The following is a 20,777-nucleotide window of genomic DNA, read 5'->3' on the forward strand; positions in this document are numbered from 1 at the left end:
AAATGTATTCACTCTAGTATAGAGTTTTTTACATTGTGAATATATCATTCATCATTGATTTACAATACTTTTATTACAGAGTTAATGAAAATTATCATATGAATGTTTGATGATTTACTGATAGTATAAAAATACTTATACAATCAGTATATACATACTAAATTCATGGCAAAATTGTCGCAAACCCGTGAAAAATATAAAATACAGAGATTTAATGAATGCAATAAGTCAGAGTATTTATTTACACTTGAAATTATTTATCAACACTGTTAATTTTTTTGGGTACAAATCAAGCTTTTTAGGTATATCTCTTTATTGCAATACACTAAAATTATATATTTTTTTAAATGGAAACAAATAGTAAATTTAAAGAAATAAAAATGTTAAGAGTGTAATATCTATGTACTAAAGATTTAGACACAATCAATATATCATTTATTTATATTATTTTTTAAATTAATAATAATTAAACATAAATGATATAAAATATACTAATAATATATAAAACTCATACATTATCGGTGCATATAGATTTTTTTCTGAATGATAATAGCACCACAAAGTTGTAATATAGGGGACAGAAAAGAAAAAAAAAAGAAATCCTCCTTAAATAACTCAACTTCTCCTACGAGAATGGTTGAATTGAACGAGAGAAGCTACCACGTGTGTAGAAGGATCATCATAATCTATGACGCATCTGCATTTGTTTCTTTCTTTCTTTATGAAACGAAGTACACAGTAAAAAAAGGCAAGTACTCATGTACCCACATAGTACAAACTGAGGCAGAGGATCCTTCCACTTCCACCCATAAAAGGGGAAAATTCAGTATATTCAAATTACACTATCACATTAATTTTTAGGGAACTCGTTGATAAGATTCACGACTTTGGGGAAGTCATGAACCAATGATGTGACTTCCCTGACATATTATCTCTCCTCCATGGACTAGTAATGTGACTTTGGGGTGTTGAACCATTGACCTCTAGGTTATCATGTAAACCAAGAACCACTAGGCTACAACACATTTTTTATATTTATATACAATGGAAATCGTGTTTAGGGTATACGACTTCTAAATAAAAGTGAAAGTCGTGGATGAGAAACACGACTTCCATGGAGGAGAGAGAATGTGTCAGAGAAGTCACATTCCTGGTCCATGACTTCCCCAAAGTCATAGATCTCATCCACGAGTTCCCTAAAAATTACACTACTTCCGTAAATATTTTGAAGATTATCTATGAACTAAACATCTAAATTAATTTGTATTACTTCATAGTTAATTAGTAAAAAAATATATTTAATAATTAAAATTCTAAATTAAATATATTTTTCAATAAATTATAGCTCATGACATATAAAGTAATACAATTTAAGGGATAACAGATGTGTGAGACAACATGAAACTCCCATACTAGGGTTGAAGTGAAAAAGTAAGAATTTTCTTCTTAATACATTTGTTAATGTATACAATTTAAAATCGATGCACTGTCAGTGTAATATTTTTTACACTATTGTCTAGTACATCATTTATTATTAATTTATATTATTTGTTTGAGAGTTAATGTTGATTAACATGTGAATGATAAATAATTTCCTTACAGTATAAAAACATTTATATATTTAATATATATATATATATATATATATATATTAAATCCTATATATATCATTTTCTTTATGATTAAAAAGAAATATATATTTCATTAAAAAATATCATCTTATATTTTAATAAAATTTAATGATATTTTTAACATATTTCTATCATCGGTGAGAAAGAGAATGACACACAAATCAAATATCCCGTAATTAATTGGGACACGGGAGGGCATTTATAACTAACACATCTTCTAAAATACACCCACAGTTTGCAGGGTCCCACTTATTGTCTGGTGATGTGTTAGCCAAGGTAAAACACTGCTTAAAATGTCAATGTTAAAAAAAATTACCTTTTATCTTCAATCCCCCATTGAGGAATAAAAAATGAGTATATAGATCGATAGGTAATTATTTTTTATACTGTCAATAAATTATTCATTATACATATCCTAAGTACTATTGATTCTTAAATAAAAGTAATACAAATTAATGGTGGATGGTGGACAATTATGAGTGTAAAGTTTTTACGCTCATAATATATATATATATATACGGATTGTATAAAGTTTTTTAGACGTCCAATGTATTATCTACCATTTATTTGTATTCATTTTATTTTATAGTCAATAATATTAAAACATGAATGATAATATAATGACATTGTAAAAATTTCTTATACTATCTGTATATATATCTTTTCTCATACAAAATTACTAACATTTAGTCCTAATAAACCTTAACAACTAACTTAGGAAAAAGAATACATTTGTCAAGTTTGTAATCTTGTGCTTGCTGTGAGTTGGAGAAGTAATATACAATTATACATTGTTGTGTGTATTTCATTATTATTCTTAAATAATATAAATCATTAATGAATAATGGATTGCTTTTATTATATTAATTAATTCATGTATTATTCTGTTTTCAAATATTTTCAATGATATATAGTTCAATTATTTTTGTTATGTGTAAAAAAAATTCATTTGTGTTTATAAAGAAGCTTACCGTACTTCAATAACTCATAAAAAAAACTTATTTTAGTAGTTTGTACATTATAAAAAGGGTAATGTTCGACTATCCTTTAAAAATATATTTTGAAAATCAAAATCAATAAGATAACACAGTTTTCTTTAGTAATATAAGAGTAATTCAAAATGGAAGATGATATATTTATCTGCAAATTCTTCTTATTATAAAAAATGTAATATGTGTTATGAGGTGATCTTTGTATTTATTAATAATTAATTTATAAATAATATATATTACTTTCTTTTCCTATAAAATGATTTGTAAGAAAAATTTATAAAAATATATATAATTACTAATTCAAAATAAATGAATATAAGAATTATTTTTATATGCCAATCATTCAAGACATTGGATTCAAAAGTCATATGTGGTATAGAAGACTTACATTACGGATGTCAATGAGACCCAGACCTATGTGTATCTACAGCTAATATTCGTAATGGGTTGTGTCCGAGTCTGTATTTTTGGACTCGTGAGTAGTTGAGACTTGAGATTTTGAAACTCGTTGTTGAATGTGTCTGTGTCCGGATAATGAGGTACCTAGACCCGTAGTACCCGAACCTGTTATTTCTTCCTAAATATATATATAGTAGCATAATTGTAATATCACCTTAATCATATGTTATATTGTCAATCCATAATTATAATGTTATCAAACATTGATGTTATATTGTTAAGGAATGTGATGTGACGTTACGTTGTTAATTCATATGAGTAATCTAATGTTATGTTGATAAGTAGTTCTTACTAAATCAATTTTGAATCATAAAGTTGAAGTAGTGACTTTGTTTTTTTTATGATTATTTCAGTAAAATGAGTTGTGTTTGATAGTCAATTTAAATTGTGTTAAAACTTTAAATTATGTTTTATAATTATTATTGTGTTGATTGACTTAAATAATATATAAGATTGTAGGAAACAAATACACAATTACATAAATTACTCACAGATTTGTTGAGTACGAAGGACCCGTGACTAATAGACCCAGTGGGTATCTACACAGCCTGAGACAGGTCTGGGTCTAAAAAGAAAATAATGGGGCGGGTCTAGATAATGCACTACCCAACCCCATCCAGCTCCATTGTCATCCCTACTTACATCTAAAGTGCAACAAAATTAATTTCATTTTAAAATATTCACATGTTGATGCATACAGTAATAATCAACAATAGTTACAAAACTATATAAAGAAAAATATACTTTTAAATAACATATTTATATTTGTTATTATAATAAAATTATATATTTTACAATTAAAAACAAAGGGAGAAACACGTCCTAGGCGTTTTCAGTTACGTGTTGAAAAGTATAATAGTCATTGATATGAGCAGCGAAAAGCAATGAAAGTGGAGAGAATCTACAAAAGCCCATTTGTTTGTGATATATCATGAAAAACACACAAAAAAAGTTGTGATTTTTCTGTTTAATATAAACAAATGGTTAAAGGAAGTGGAGAGAGAATGAAAGAAGAGTGATGAAAAAACAGAGAATAAAAAGAGACCGGATATTGACAAATTTCATGTCACTGTTGTTAGAAGTTCCTTTGTTTGTGTGAAGATTTCTTATCTGGGATCTCTCTCTTAAAAATGTTTCTCTCTCTCTAAAAATAATATTAAAAAGCTTCATTCTTTCTTCTATTTCTATTTGTGTGTCTTTGTCATATATATATATATAGAGAGAGAGAGAGAGAGAGAGGGAGAGAGGAGTTGATGGGTGTGGCTGGCCCAGCAGATCGAAATCTCTTCCTTTTCTTCACCTTGATTTTGATCTAAGCTTCTCCAATGGGGTTCCTTTAACACCCTCTCTGTTATTTTGTCCTATATTGTTATTATTCTTATTGGTTTAGTTTAGTTTTAGTTACCTTTTTTAGATTCTCATAGTACAAGTCTAAAAGAGACTGAATTTTTATCTCTGATGCTGTTGGTGTATCTTAAATGGTAGAGAATCCATGTTGGATTCTTAAGAAGATGTGGGTCTGAGGTAAATTTGCCTTATACTCTCTCTTAATATTTTAATTAAATTATATTTATTTGTTTATTTTTTTACTTGACGATTTCAATATTTTAGTTTTCATGTTTTATGCCAAGTTCTGCTTTGAGTACTATTGAAAATTATGTTGATGGAGTACTCCAATATGAACTCCTGAGCATAACTGTTTTCGGGTAAATAAATAAATTCAACATTTAATTATGTTGATGGATTTTTCTGATATTTAATTTTAGTAATTCAAATGCTTCTTCTAGTTGAGAACATATTCTGTGGTCTTTGTTTTGATCATTGTTGTATTGGATCTGTTGAATTAAATTTTGGTGGTCATTGGTGTTTTATTTGGTCCTTCATTATACAAAATTGATTGATGAAGCTGAGCTCCATAATATATGGCTGAATTATGGTGTGCCAGGTTTACGAGCCGTGTTTTAAATTGCGGTTGCGGTCATTGTGGGGTGATCCAGATTTTGAGCAATGATCGCAATTGCGGGGTGATGTAGTTGAAAATGTCACTGAACCGCAATATTGCAGCCGCATGCGAGATGCTGTCCGCAAATTGATACACCGTTTATAACTGTAGTTCAATGATGAGTCTATGGCATGTAGTTTGATGTGTGCCTTTGAAACGCACAACACTTTAAATCCCCCATGCTCAAGATTAATAGGTTTAGTGTGAATAAGGTTTAATGCATCGATACACCTACTACTACAGAAAGTTATCTCCTTTGCAAAGATTTATTTAGAATCGCTTGTGCTTGTTCTTATTTTATGAGTATCTTTTAGCTGTTGTTTGCTTTGGTATGAGCAATAAATGAATTTTGTCCTTGTCCATTACCATTTTCATTGTGGATCTACAGCTTTGATTATCGCTGCAACATAAACAAAATGATCAGTCACTTGCATATAAAAGGTGCACTTTTTACTGTCTGAACTCTGAACAGACCATAGTTACCAAAAGTGTGGTGGGGTTATGCAGTGAGGGTACGGGTATGTGATTTGTCACTCCTTGTAACTATCTGTCATTATGTGCTTGCAAGCATATGTCATGTCATTAGGTTTGGATTTGTGTTATCCATTAATTTGGCCGTTTTGTAGATTGTGTGTCTGGATTTTGACGCAGTGCAGCATTTGTAAGTTTTAATGCGGTATAATACTTATTTGCATATACTGTGGTCAATTATCAGGAATGGGAACAAAAGTCCAGAATCTGCCAGGGCATTACTCAATGAGAGATCTTAATGAGGAATCCAACAGTTGTGGCTGGCCCCTATTTTATGGCGATAAAACGCTGACAAACAGACAGTATTACAATAATTATTTTCCAAGTGTCACTGCAGATGCATGTTCAGTGTATGATAAGGATGTTATGAAGCGGACGATGCTCGAGCACGAGGCCATATTTAAGAATCAGGTATTAAGATTCGAGTTTATATACTTTCTTTTTTACCCCTTGCCCTATAGCTAGAAGTGTATGCATGGTGTTGGTGAGGTCTGAAGTGTTTAAGGATTCTTATTGGTCAAATTAAAAATAAAGGAGAGGCTTTTTTCACTAGAATTGTGATTTTCTTTTTGGCTTTTTCAGCTTAATTTCTATACGTACCCCATGATTGGTGAACCTATTCAAATATTTTGAATTGTGTATTGTCAAGCAGGTCTACGAGCTTCATCAGCTATACAGAATACAAAGAGATTTGATGAATGAAGTTAAAAGGAAAGAGTTACACCGGAACCATATACCCGTTGAGGCATCATTTTCTGCAGATCGCTTAGCATCTCAAATAGTAATTGAAGAATGCCAAAAATGGCATATTTCTGACTTTCCTGGGGGAAATTCGACTTGTGCTAAAACATCTGTTTCAGGTGTTGAGGGCATTCATTCTCCTTTGGACTCTATTAAAGGGATCAACAATCAAAGTGGCAGTCCATTTCCATCCTCAAACAGGTGTAGTTCAAAAGACATTGAGGTGCTTGAGTCCAGGCCCTCAAAGGTTCGGAGAAAAATGTTTGACCTTCTACTCCCTGCTGACTCGTACATTGATACCAAGGAAAGTGAAAAGCTGAGTGATGAAAAGATGAATGGTCCAACATTATTTCTTCCGGATCGAAATTGTAAAAATGGAAAGGAGAGTGATTTGAAGCTTTTTTGTGGCATTGGTGTGAAGACAAGCCATGAGGATACTTCAAGATCTGAGCAGTTTCCAAGAAGAAAGAATGATTTGGCTGATTTAAATGAACCTGTTCAAGTGGAAGAAACAAATGATTCTCCATATGTTGACCTTCCGAGCCATAATCCCTATCAAGGGGTAACTGAATGCTCTAATCCGTCTGACGCTGCCAAACAGCCACAGTTTTTTGGTTTGTCCAGGGAGCATTTGCACAAGTCACATCATGGAACTGATATTTGGCCCAGAAAAAATGGATATTTGGATAATAATGGAAGGGGAAAAGGGTGGATTATGTCAGCGGCTGAGGCAGGTTAGACTTCTTATCGAGTTGCTTCAACTTTTCTCTCTCAAGCCGTCCTCCTCCTCCTCCTTGAAAGCTTCTTTTAAGTTAGGTATATGGAATTTTGCAACTGGTCATCAGATATGTTTTCTAAGGAAAATGATAGCAAAATTAGCATTTCAGAGAAAACCGATAATGAATTAAGGTTAGCATGTCTTATTGTGATTTTGTTGAAATAAGCTGACAAAAGAGACGGGAACAAATGTAGAACTTAGATTCTGTTAGTAAAATTGGATTGTTTTGCTTCAACTGGATTCTTTTCTTTTGTCGGAGTACATTTTCTTTTCTTACCTGGTAACAATGAAGCATTCATATTGATTTTAGTTAAATTGTGCCATAACAATTACATGTTCTAATGTTGACAGGACAAGCTAAAAATAGCATACAACCTGTTCCTCAAGCCCCCAAACTTGAGAAATCACCTTTATCTTCCCAAACAGTGCATGATGCACTTAGAAAAGCTCATGAAGCAGCTGCATCTGATTATCTAACTGATCGAAGCAAGACTGATTGGTGGACGGAAAAGACAATTAGTGGTTTATATTTCAGTAAAAGAAACAGTGATCACACCATTAATAAGCACCCTGAGTCTGTGAAACCTTTACATAGACCTGGTCTTTTTGTGGTTTCTCCTTCCTCTGATTTATCCAAGTCTTGGTCTCATTCAGCTTCTTTATTGACACCTTCATCTCTAAATAACACCGGTGACTTGAGTAGGAGTTCCCAGTCTCATAAAAGTAACAGGATATTGGATGATCGACGGCCTCTAAATATAAATTCCAAGCCAAACTCAGGTTTTCCATGTCATTTACCTATGCAGAATGGATTTCCCACAGGGTCATTATCTAGGTCCAAGGAAACATCAAGAAACATCTCTTCCATTAGCTACAACTACCTCAATCATAATAATGATTTTAAGATAGTTTCTCAACATTCCATCAACAATGGTCCATGTAAGGATTCAAACTCAAATTTCAATGACTTGAAGTCTAGAAATATTGACTTGAATGTGATGCTTTCAAATTGTTCATCCGACAACTTAGTTTCCCAGTCAGGTAATGGGATCATGGATGGAGAAAAGAAGCATGAGGAGCCTCATGCAGTTTTGCCTCTTGTTCCAATATTTGATATGCGTCATATTTCTCCGAAGAAGGAAATGTCGTCAATCACTTCTTACTCTAACTCAATTCTTAATCCATCTGATGTTGAAGTGGTGCAGAATAATCGGAAAAACCAATTATTTGACATGAACTTGCCTTGTGATGCTGATGGTCTTGAGTTGGGAAGAGAAGCTGCCACTGGAACTATAGTTAGTAGGGAAAGATGTCCTACAAAAGAAGCCAACTCTAGAAATCAATTTGATCTGAACTTGTGTATGAGTGAGGATGAAGCATCTTTGACAACTATACCCAGTGACAGTCTAAAAATGAAGGAAGCAATAGATCCGGAAGCTCGGGCTGTTCTTGAGAACGAAGAGGATTCTGTTCCTGAAGAAAAACAGCTTGAAAATTCTCCGGAATCTCCAAAAGGTCCAGTAGACACAGTTGAACAGACACATGATGAATTAATGAGACAAGCAGCAGAGTCAATTGTTGTATTGTCATCGTTCACCTGCCATCAAGTGGATAGTGTGACGGGTAATCCATCAGACAGTCAAATGGCTGACCCGCTAAGTTGGTTTGTGGATGTAATTTCCTCATGTAAAGATAACCTCGAGAGCAAGCTTGAAAATTTGAGGGGTAAAAGTGGTGATGATGGCGAGGAATCTTCTTCCTCCAAGGGAATGGATTACTTTGAAGCCATGACATTGAAACTACCAGAAACTAAGGAAGAAGACTACATGCCCAAGCCTCTTGTTCCCGAAACATTCATAGTGGAAGAAACAATGACATTGCTACCTACTCGAACACGAAAGGGGCCAGCAAGGAGAGGGAGGCAGAGGAGGGACTTCAAAAAGGACATCCTTCCTGGCCTTGTATCTTTATCGAGGAATGAAATGACAGAAGACCTTCAGACATTTGGAGAGCTTATGAGAGCAACAGGTCATTCATGGTGTTCAGGATCAACTAGGAGAAGTTCTTCTAGGAATGGCGGTGGCAGGGGGAGACGGAGGGTGCAGGTTGCCCCATCTCTCTCACCAGTGGCGACAGTCAATGAAACTTGCATCCCACTGATACAGCAGCTTAATAACATCGAAGCGGGATTGGAGGACAGGAGCCTAATAGGTTGGGGCAAGACAACCAGAAGGCCCCGTAGACAGAGGTGCACGGCAGGTAATCCTCCATCGATCCCATTAACCTAATGACAGTAAAAGGCTGAATTTTTTATGAGAGTTTATAGAGGGTGAGCTAGCTCAGTTCCATATTGATGGAACACATGATGATGCTCTCAGGCATGGTGATTTCTCTTGTAAATTTATTCAAACCGGTATTCGGGTATATGCTTTATTGTTATTAGTCTTCCTTGTGATACCAAGTTGTATTATTCTTAAATAATGTTGCATGATTTCTTCTGATTATCTCTTATAGAACTATTGAGATATATACTAGTGTCCCTTCAGCTTAATGCTCTCTCACTTTCTGAGATTTTTACGATTGATTTTCTGGTATTATCAGTACTATGCTGCCCTCGATCTACTAGGATTTTAGTTAGCTTATGATATACATATAAATATACATATTTGTTCCATTGTAATGTATAATGTGATAATTTTGTCCTCACCACAATTCATTATGTAGTGTAATTAATTATTTTCTAGGGTCTTTATAGCATTGTGACGCATTTATAGCATTCTGATGTGTGACATAAGCAGCTTATAGTTATTGGCTGATGGACTTAATAGCTTTCCAAACGATGTAAGCTAATGTTGGAAGCTGCCAGTAATTGGTTCTCATTTGTTTTTTTTAATAGTAAATGCCCATTTCAGTCCCTCATGTTTTTTTACCTTACCCGTTTGGTCTAAAAATTGAAAAATCTAACATGGTGTTACAAATTTTAAATGTAGGTCAAATTAGTCATTTTTAGCATGTTTTACAACATTTGATATAGACTAATTTGATCATAAAAAGCCTAACTTAATCCACATTTGAAATTTTTGGGGCCATTTTAAGTTTTTTCATTTTTTGAAGCATCAAACTGCTAAGATCGAAAAACATGAAGGACTGAAATAAATATTTAATCTTTTTATAATTTTAATGACAACTTTCAAAATTTCCCTAATTTGTATAATTATTTTGAACTCAGTTAGCTATGAGTACAATGACATTGCTTTAAACAACAATTTCACATGTTTTGCCAATTTTACAAAACAGAGCCTAATAAACCTCGTTTTAGCTAAAAGACATTATCATTTGTGGTGTACGGTTATCGGCAAATTTACTCGGATGGTATAGTTTGACTATAAAACTATAATTATAGTGCACATTTTGTATTAATTATAAAACTAGTGCATTTTTATAAATCAGTAAGAGGATTGCATATTTTCTCTTGACAATTCCGTTTGAGTTTTTTTTTTTTTCTACTTTGAAACTCGTGTACGCGTAGGGAATTTTCTTTTTTTTATTCACATTTTCTCTCCTAAATCGGCATGGGAGAGGAGTTTTTTTTAATTTTCTTTTTATGTGTTTTAATTTTTTCTTACATAAAAATCTGTTACATTGAAGGAAATTTACTTTTTTTTTAGTTTATTATATTAGTGTATATTTTTGTTCATTTACCACTTTTTACCAAACCTTAACTGCACACCTTCATTAATATTTTTTTTACATTGGTACTTAAAAAGGATTAGAAGATACAAAAATAGGTGATACATGAATAAAAATATTTTTTTACAACGGTACTAAATTTTTTCACAGTGGTACTTAACCGCACACCCATTATTTTTTACGGTGGCACTTACTATTATTCAGAAATGATGGGTGTGCGGTTAAGTACCACTATAAAAAAATATTAAGTACCACTATAAAAAATATTTTTGTCCATGTACCACCTATTTTTGTATCTTCTAATCCTTTTTAAGTACCACTGGAAAAAAATATTAATGAAGGTGTACGGTTAAGGTTTGATAAAAAGTGGTACATGAACAAAAATATACACTAATATAAAAAACTCAAACAAAAAAAGTAAAACTCCTTCAACATAGCCGATTTTTATGTAATTAAGAGAAAAAAATAGAACACATAAAACTCCTACTTTAGAGAGAGAAAACTAAAAAAAAAACTCCTCTCCCCCTGCTGATTTAGGAGAGAGAATGTGAAATTAGAAAAGAAAAAGAAAACTCCCTCCTAAGAGACGAGTTTCAAAGAAAAAATAAAAACTCAAACGGGGCTGTCGAGTTAGGTGGGGCTAAGAGAAAAAAATAAATGAAACACCCATCCTCTTGCCGATTTATAAAAAATTGCACTAGTTTTATAACTAATGCAAAAGGTGCACTAGAACTGTATTTTACAGTCAAACTACACCATCTGAATAAATTTGCTACATTATGTGGTAGGAGAGTGGAAAGTGTGAAGAAAGAAATATATGAAATAGTGAGTGTGAATAAAAGAAAGAGATGAGAAAAGAGAAGATTTTTGTGTTATTTGGAATGAAAGAAATAGAAAATAGAGATATATGCTATTCTTTTCCTCCTAGAAAGTTAGGAAAGAAATGATGTTATTTTTTTAATAACAACAATATTATGGATGACAATCAGTACTTGGAGCTGTGTATATCCATAAAAAATATCTACAACGGGTTGGGTCTGAGTTTGTATTTTTGGACCTCTAAGTAATTGGTTATTAAGACTCGTTGTTGGATGAGTTTGAGTCTAGACAATGAGGTATTCGGACCTATGAGTACCTGAACCCGTTATTACTTCCTAAATATATATTGTTAATCCATAATATTATATTATTAGTTTATAGGTGTGATTGTTATGTTATTAAACAATGATGTTATATTATTACGTAGTGATGTGATACTATGTTGTTACTTGATATGTATAAACTAATATTTTATTGATTGAACAATTATTAGTAATTCAATTTTACATCATATTATTAAAATAGTCAACTTAAAATGTGTTTAAAACTTTAAATATGTTTTATAATTTTTTCTCATATTCATTTCTTAAATAATATATAAGAATATAGGAATAACACAAAATAAGCCAGATCCGCTTAATAAACTACTCTAACCCATTTGTATGCTTAAAAAATATCCTTGAAATAAAGAGAAAAAATAATATTGTCTAGGGTATTAATATACTTGTACATCATCATTATCTCTTTTCTGTAATTTCTTACCATTGTTGAGAGAAACAAAATAAGGTCGCCTGTCACTTTCTATTGCTATACTTTCTCTTCTCTACAGAACTTCTCTTCTCTAGAGAACAAGAGAAAGAGGGTCTTTATCTTTCACTTCTATTCCTTCTTCACTTCAATCAAAAAGAGGATAAGTTTGAATTTGTTGGATTCCAGGGATTCACCAAGGTCAAGGCAAGCCTATCGACTTTATGAGTGCTTATAGATTTTACCCACAACGACTTCTTCACATGGGGAAAAGCTAGGGTCGTCAATTTATTACTAACTAGACCAACCTTTGTTATTATTTTTTTTTAATTCGCAGTGAACCAACCTAGGGTTTAAGTTTTAAAATTAGATTATGTATAGAGTAATAATATCTCTTTGTCAAAATTCTTATTGATTCTCTAATTTATTCCATGATTAACAATATATATATAATATTTCATATGTCAAATTATATATCTATAATAATAAATAATATTGAGAACATTTGATCTAAAAGGAATTTGCATTATATTTAATCGGGTCTATAATCAACATTTAGACTCGGGTGAGGAATAAGTCTTTACCCGACCCAACTCATGCTCACCCCTAAAATAACTAATATGTTAATGTATTTAACCAACCGATTTATGATTGGATGAGTTGAGTTCTTGATTCGCCATTAGAATACATTCCTCGAGTATGCTTCTTATACTCACTTTACTACCTACCTTGATGTCTATTGCTATTATTAGGCTCAAAATTTACAAGGACATTTTTTAAACTTTGTTCCTCGAATGTACTCCCCCTAACTCATAAATTTTGTCATTTAAGGTTAATACACTCATATTGAAAAAAGTGTTGAGGAATATTCCATATTGACTAAAAAAGTACTGAGGAATATTCATTCCATAAGAGATAGAAATAAAAATAAAATTAATCAATAAAAAAGGATATGTATATCTATTGAGTAATACAAGAATTTAAAACCAGGTTTGACCAAACAGTAGTTTGAAATAAAATAAAAAAACCTAAAAAATGGCACTGACGGAGTAAGAAAACCCAAATTGGTTCAATTATTTTTAAAATACAAACTTTAGGATTGATTTGAAATTTGACCATCGTTTAATATGATTTTTGAGGACTAATGGGAGGATATTTAATTATTCAATGTCGTCTAGAACTAATCATTCAATGCCATTTTCCTGATCATGAACGACCAAAAAGGCTCAAAACTAAAACTAAGATCTGTTTGTAAGTTAAATTTTGAGAGAAATAAAGAAAGAAAAATTTCATAATCATATCATAAATGTATTTCATAACTTTCAAATCTTGATTGTTATTCTTTTACTTCCAAAACTCAATTCACAAATAAACCAAAAATAAAAACAATGAAATGGAGTTGGCAGGTTAGAGTAAAATCTTCCATACTACTACTATTAGGTCCCACTCATTTCGCTATTATCAATGATAAACAAATCAGTCAAAATTCTGATAACTTTTTTTTCTTTTTGATGAAAGTTGATTTATTATTTTTTATCATTTCCTTTGTCATCAATAAAAATATTTTAGAAACTAACGTGTTGACAATCAATTTGTATTTATCGACTTACATTCTTATTTTCTAGTATTAAATGTTTAATTTTTATATATTTACTTTTAGAGAATTATATTACTTTTTTTATTAAGTATAGATACTATTATAACTTATATAATAAAAAAATATGATAACGAATTGTGATATTACTAAAACTTACATTAAAAATTGTATTGGTGATTTGATATTTTTGTGTATATAAGTTATTCTAACTTCCATTAATATTTCTTTTATCATTTGAGAAAACATTATAGTAATAATTAATTAAAAGGGTAAAATAGGCAAAATAAAATTATGCCATATGCATGTAGTAATAAGATATTTTGGCTTTATATAGTACTAGTGTGTACAAGCACTTCGTATCTGTCAGTCAATATTGTATGATATTACGTATTTAATTTTTATATATTTTATTTTTTATAATTAGAATATATTTGTCGGTGTACTTTATATTATAATTTTTGTGTTTATGATAATATTTAGTTTAAGGTGAGAATGTGGTTAATTAATATGTTGATGGTGGTTAATTAGGATTATATGATTTTTTGTAACAATTAAATAACATGAAGGACATGAAGGACAAAATAGGAAGTGAAAATTATACCATGATAAAAGTTACACCATGTTTATCACAAACATATCATAATCAATTTCAACGATACCAAGTAAGAATCTCTCATGTATCAATGCATAATGTCACTAACAACCAGTTCAGTTTATTAGTTTTCTCTAGAATTTAATTTCCTAATCCCAATAATAAGCAACGTATTAATCTTCAAGTTGTTAAAATTAAAATTACATCAATGTTTTTTCATACCCAGCTATTAACATTCCACCAATCGAGGTTCCATTCACATTTATTCCACTTTCAGTCAAAGCAATCTTTAAGATGCAGCTTTTCTTAGCAAGTAGCAACCTTATGGGGGGAGGGGCAGACTAGGATAAACAGGGTTACCCTCTTCCTCTGTGTTTGTCCAGAACAAAATCAGTTCAATGCACTAAACTCGAACATAATAGAATCGGGTAAGGGTAGATGTATACAATCTTACCTACATACACGAAATGCATTCGTGGAACACAACATACACCATGTAATGCATACTTTTAGGATTCATAGGACTAATGAACACCAAGGATTCAAACTTTATTATTTCTCCAAGCTGAATTAGTTTGCTAAATAGGAGGAGCGCCAAGGTTTAGATAATACAGATCATTTATCTGATCAAGGAAGTGCCTTCATTCATTAAGAATAGCTAACTTTGAAGCTCACATAGGACCCAATATATTATGAGTTTAATTTGTATTGACTGGACCCCATATGAACTTCATCCAATAACAGGGTGTGTTGTTATTTGTTAGCACTTTTCTTTATTGATTGATAAGAAGATACCATATGTAGCTTTGTCATTAATTGTGCTCCCTATGTTGAAGAGTAATCCGTGAATTTTACATCAAGAATCAAGAAAATGCATTATTAAAAAAGGTAATACTAGATGCCCCTATTTCTAAACAGAAAAAAATGATACTAGGAAGCATAAACTTCATAAATATAGGACCAATTTGATCTTCAAGATAGGATATAACTGGATAGAAAGTAAGATAAAAACAAGATACACTATTTGGTGCCCACAAGATAATAATGTCATTGATGTGGTGTTGGCAGTGGTGATAGTAAAGTTATGGTGACATTGATGTTCAAGTGTGAAGATATAATGGAAAAATTATACTATCATATCTTGCTCATATCTAACCTAGATAGTCTTGTGAGTCTGTTTTCAAGTTTGGTTTTGAAGGGAAAGGAAATGGAAAGAAAGATTTGAAAGTTACCTTACAAGTGTATTTCATGACTCTTAAGTCTTTCCCTCCCCTCCGTTGCCTCCAAAAATCAACTCGCAAACGGACCCTAAAGTGAACAAGATATGACATGCCAACAGGATTGCTCTATCATGTCCTGCAGAATCACCCAACTCTGGATTGCAACAAGATAAATTATCCTATCATGTCTTTCTTATCCATCAACCAAAAGAGCTCATAGTTGATATCCCGGGAGAAAATTACAATCAGTAGGATTTTCCTAATCCTCTCTTCTCGAAAGGAAGGTGAAATCTTTTTCCTTATTCTAATGATCAATATATCTAGCTATTCTTAGAAACTGTACAAGTTTGAAATTATCCAATAAATTTCATGCAGCTCAATGAATAAAGTGCAGACTGGGATGTGTGGTTTTTATTTATCATAAATACATATTGCAAAACTTTGATTAGCTCAAAAATTGGATGAACTGTTGCTAGAATAAACTAATCTAGATTCAACCACTTACCTCTTACTAAGAAAGTGTATTTGATTGGTGAAGAATCTCATAAAAGGATATAACATTTTCAATAGCCAATAGGCAAATAATGCACCACTCCAAGAAATCTGACTTCCTGTTCTGGAGAACTTCTTGGAGAAAATGAATATTATGCTGCAAACAACCAAATCAACATAATAAGCCTTAATTAGTCAATAATATCCGCAGTTAAATAGATCCTTTTTTTTAATTTCTATGAATCTAACTTGATATATTATAAATAGTTGTCCAAAGATGTTTTTCTTTAAAAAAATTCCAACCCTCTATTCTACTAATCTTTGCTTATTAAACATGATACAACAAACCAAGTCCTTAATGTAACAGTATCATTTAAGCATAACAAGTTATCAACCTCAACTATAGAATTAAGCTAAATATTCAGCAAAAAATAATGCTCATCTAGAACTGTGTCTATGTACAATAATAAGCACGCTGTTGGGTTTAAGATGAAATCAGACCCAGACAAGTTTTTCATATGCAATGATTGAATGAGATGAGTTATATACTTGTAGGAGAAATACATATAAAATACGCAAAAATACCTCTACGAATTTCAATTTGAAATCTAGGTTTCCAAAGCGTTGGGCAACTTCATACTCCTCCTGAAGATATTCATATATTTGGGCATATTTTGCATCCCTCCATGCAATTTCTGATCTGATGAATACATAATAAAACATCAATGAAAACACTAAGAACAAGTTCATAAACTGAATTTTCTTACATAAATATTCTAGGGTGAAGAGTCTAAGAAACAAAATTTTGAAATATTTTGGGAGACTATAAACTTAAAAACTACAGCATATTCTCACTCTAGCATATGCACATTTTTCTAATATCTAAAACAAGGATGAATTGATGATATACCTCTCAAATAGACCAACTTTAAGAATCACATCAGCCAAATGTGAATTAGCCTTTCCAACAAGTTGAAGGAGCTTCTTTTTATCCATAGTGAAAGTTCCAGTTTTTTCCATTCCACGATTTATGCCTGCAAACTCTTCAACCAAACGATCAACCTGATAACACGAGAAAATGAATGTAAAATTTTCAATGGTTTGAAATTAGTGGTCATCTTTTATCATCGAGATAACACAACGCCACCAAAATATTGAAAATAAGATGCCATTTGGCACACCCCAACCTGTGAGACAAAATAATCCAGAGCTATGCTTTGTCCCAAGACACTTCCAATTATACGGATACCATCAGTATCCAAAGATTTGAGAACTATGTAGTCCGGACCTCCTTGCATATCCTCAACTAATTCTGGCTTCTCCTTTACCGCATAATCTGATCACATAGGACATATTAAAAATAAGCAACAGGATTCAGAAAGCTATTTTATTAATTGGTTTTTCTAAGAAATTTACCATCTTTTGTCATCTCTGGAAGTAAAACAGATGCATGCTTCTTTACTAGTTCCAGGTAATGTTCTACTTCATGATCCTCGATATTAAACAAGACAGCAGACCCATACTGGTATACAACCATGTAACGGCAGCTGCTTGCTTTCACATGAAATCCAGGATCCTGGATCAAATGCCCCAAGTTTTTAGAGTCTGTTAAATAAATCACATTGTTATATTGTAAAAGTAGTTTATTTAAACAGGTTTTCTCATAAATGTGACACAAGAGTCCTGCTTTTAACCAGGGAGTATTATTTTCCTTTCGATGCTTGAGTCCTGTATTTATTTACTTATTATCAATAATAAAAACATTGTCATTTAGAATACAACTTAGCACATCCCCTTCCATTCCAAAAACAAGAGGTATTAGCATACATGACAGACAATAAAGAAGGGGTGGAAAAGAACAGGACATTAATGTCCCAATTTTTAACTTGATGTCCTATACTCCTATTCTATTTTCTATTATTTTTATAAAATGCACCAAACATATAATAAAACCATGTATGGCCCGTTAAAACACACCTAGCAAATGTTACTTAATAATAACCATGTGTTGCACAAAATGATAGAAAAAGTATAGAAATTTGAAAACTATAAGCCGAGAAAGGATTCTTACATTAGTGTCCGAATTATAGTCAGAGAACCGGAGGGCAACATAGTTTAATGACGAGCGGGAAGATGGCGGAACAATGTTTCTCAGATTGTCAGCCTGAATGCCCTTCAAATTTATACTGCCAAAATTATGAATCTAAGAAAGTCAAATCAAAGAAAAAACAAACAAGACAACAACAACCGGCCAAGTAACAGGAAAGGGGTTCAGTCGAATTAAAGCTAAAAAAATCATGGAAAACAAAAACACTATCCAACACTAAAAAAGGAACAGACAAGAAAATAAAAACTTCAAAACCGTTGTATAAATCAATAAATCATATACAATCATAGAAGTTATAACCTTCATACACTACAACAACAACAAGTCCTTTTTTCATTAGGTGGAGTCGGTTACATAGATTAAACAATACCAAATGCTATATCCTATATCATGTCGATAAACAAACCATTGAAATCTAAACTTTAAATATACAAAAAAACGAATAAACAAACACAAAAATTCTAACATAATATAGTCTTCACTTCAATTCAAACAATAGTGGAACAGAACCCGAAAATGAAAAGCAAAGAAACAAGAAATTGAGAATGACCCATCAACGGAATTCAAATGATAAACAAAGTAAGAAGAGAAATGAAGGAGCTTGATGCAAACGAACCTAGTGGAAAGGAAATAGGCTTTAACAGGGATTTTAACGTTAAGGTCATGTTCCGGGGCTCCAAACCCGTTATGTGGTTCCGGGTCAGCGTAGCAAGGTGCTGCACTGCAGAAACGGTTGTGAAGAAGAAACTTGGATTGTGAAGAAGTAACGCGGTTGAAAATATGAGAAACGGTTCTCCATCTTCCACCCATTCACTACTGAGAGAGAGAGAGATGAAGAGGAAGAGGATCTTTCTGATTCTGAAGATGGCTGTTTCTATTGCTTTTTCATGTGTTATTTGGTACTTGTTCGTGTCCTCAACCTTAAGTCAATATTTGTTTTATTTTTACTTTTTGTGTGTGAAGTGACAAATTTACTTTTAAATTGATTCATTTAAAAAAAATTGATTATCAACCACTAGTCAATGTTGTAAGGGCCCACTAAAATTTTATGATAACAAAATTGTCAAATGTTCGATTCTTGTGAGACACGTTTGTTGATTATTGGAAGGGATGCACCTGAAAATGATTAGAAATGATTACTTCATTACACGAAGGATTAGAGAATACTCTTGTAGTACTAAAAATAGATTTGTGTAATCTTTGATATAAGCAAAGAAGGAAAGAAAATAAAGAGAAATATATATTTTTTTCTCCTAATCTTTTATTTGGTTGAATAAAAATGACTAAAGAAAAATATTGTTACACTTTGAATGAAAAGAATAACCCTAAATAAAGAAAAAAGAAGAAAATGTTGTTTTATTATTAATTAAAAATTAAGGTTATAATTATAAATTATAAATTTTATTATATATTTATTATAATTTCAATTAATGTATTTATTAATCTATGTTACTAGTATTTGAAGCAAGAGAAATTTTTGTACTTAATGGTAGTGTAAGAGTCTTTTACACTGTCACTACATCGTATATTATTCATTTTCGATCGTCATTTATTACTAATTAAAATTAATATAAATAAATTGTAAATGATGTACTGACTATGTATAAATTTTTATATTATACCATTAATGCATATATATTATACCCTTAAAATAAACAAGTAGAAAAAATAAAGAGTATATTCGACATTTCATATAAAATCGCTTTTCTCTCTACTTTCTCACTAAATTAGAAGATAAAGAGCTTATGGTGGGTCTCACATTCTTATTTGCTCATCTCTTTCTCTCTTCACAACCAAAGAAGAGAAATCCTCTACTTTTCTTCAATTTTTCTTACTTTTTTTCTTTTCGCTCTAATTTTATCGTATCAAACAAAGGGTAAGGGATATGAGAACATATTTTATGTCCTAAAAAATATATTACTTCATGTGTCACTAATTTGTGATTGGTTAAAAAATATATTTAACTTAAAAATTTAATAATAAAGTATTTTTTGACCAATTATAAGTAGTAACACATAGAGTATCATACTTGTAACGCCCCGAAAAATACTTCTCAAGAACATTGCGGAAAAATGGGTAAATTTTTTTTTGAAATGGTGAGATTGTATAAAATTGTTTCCTTTTTAAAACCTTCCTTTTCCGGGACATCACTTTAAGTAACTCAAATGCGGAAAATCAACTTATCGTTATCGAATGATAACTTAAAAATATTAATCATCGCCAACAGACACTAAACAAAGACAGGAACAAACTGAAGTCGTCCTTGTTTTCAAAAGTCACAAAATGATAAGCAACTCCTAGCTAGGGTACTGCCTCTTCCTCAATTCCTCATGCCCCCTCTTGGAACCTCACGGACGGGTAGCTCCAAATCCGAGCAAA

At 31.6% G+C, this 20,777-nt stretch overlaps 2 protein-coding genes across 4 annotated transcripts; one reads left to right on the plus strand and one right to left on the minus strand.

The window, feature by feature from the left end:
• Positions 4,006-9,638, plus strand: LOC109337225. Of its 3 annotated transcripts, XM_019574153.1 has the most exons (5): positions 4,006-4,606; positions 5,473-5,602; positions 5,800-6,026; positions 6,268-7,090; positions 7,486-9,638. In XM_019574153.1, the coding sequence occupies exons 3-5, from the start codon at positions 5,802-5,804 to the stop codon at positions 9,420-9,422; spliced, it is 2,985 nt and encodes a 994-aa protein (XP_019429698.1). In that variant the 5' UTR covers positions 4,006-4,606; positions 5,473-5,602; positions 5,800-5,801; the 3' UTR covers positions 9,423-9,638. The 3 variants fall into 3 exon arrangements, with proteins under 3 accessions (XP_019429698.1, XP_019429695.1, XP_019429705.1); XM_019574150.1 differs by lacking the exon at positions 5,473-5,602; XM_019574160.1 differs by lacking the exons at positions 4,006-4,606; positions 5,473-5,602 and having other exon boundaries at positions 5,613-6,026; positions 6,268-6,852; positions 6,910-7,090.
• Positions 16,196-19,304, minus strand: LOC109337242. The gene is made up of 7 exons (XM_019574171.1): positions 19,015-19,304; positions 18,363-18,477; positions 17,708-17,867; positions 17,479-17,627; positions 17,202-17,353; positions 16,877-16,991; positions 16,196-16,448 (listed from the first exon to the last, which is right to left on the minus strand). Exons 1-7 carry the CDS (start codon positions 19,206-19,208, stop codon positions 16,311-16,313), a joined length of 1,023 nt encoding a protein of 340 aa, XP_019429716.1. The 5' UTR covers positions 19,209-19,304; the 3' UTR covers positions 16,196-16,310.

The sequence above is a fragment of the Lupinus angustifolius genome, chromosome LG02 (genome assembly GCF_001865875.1).
Source record: "Lupinus angustifolius cultivar Tanjil chromosome LG02, LupAngTanjil_v1.0, whole genome shotgun sequence".
Taxonomy (NCBI): domain Eukaryota; kingdom Viridiplantae; phylum Streptophyta; class Magnoliopsida; order Fabales; family Fabaceae; genus Lupinus; species Lupinus angustifolius.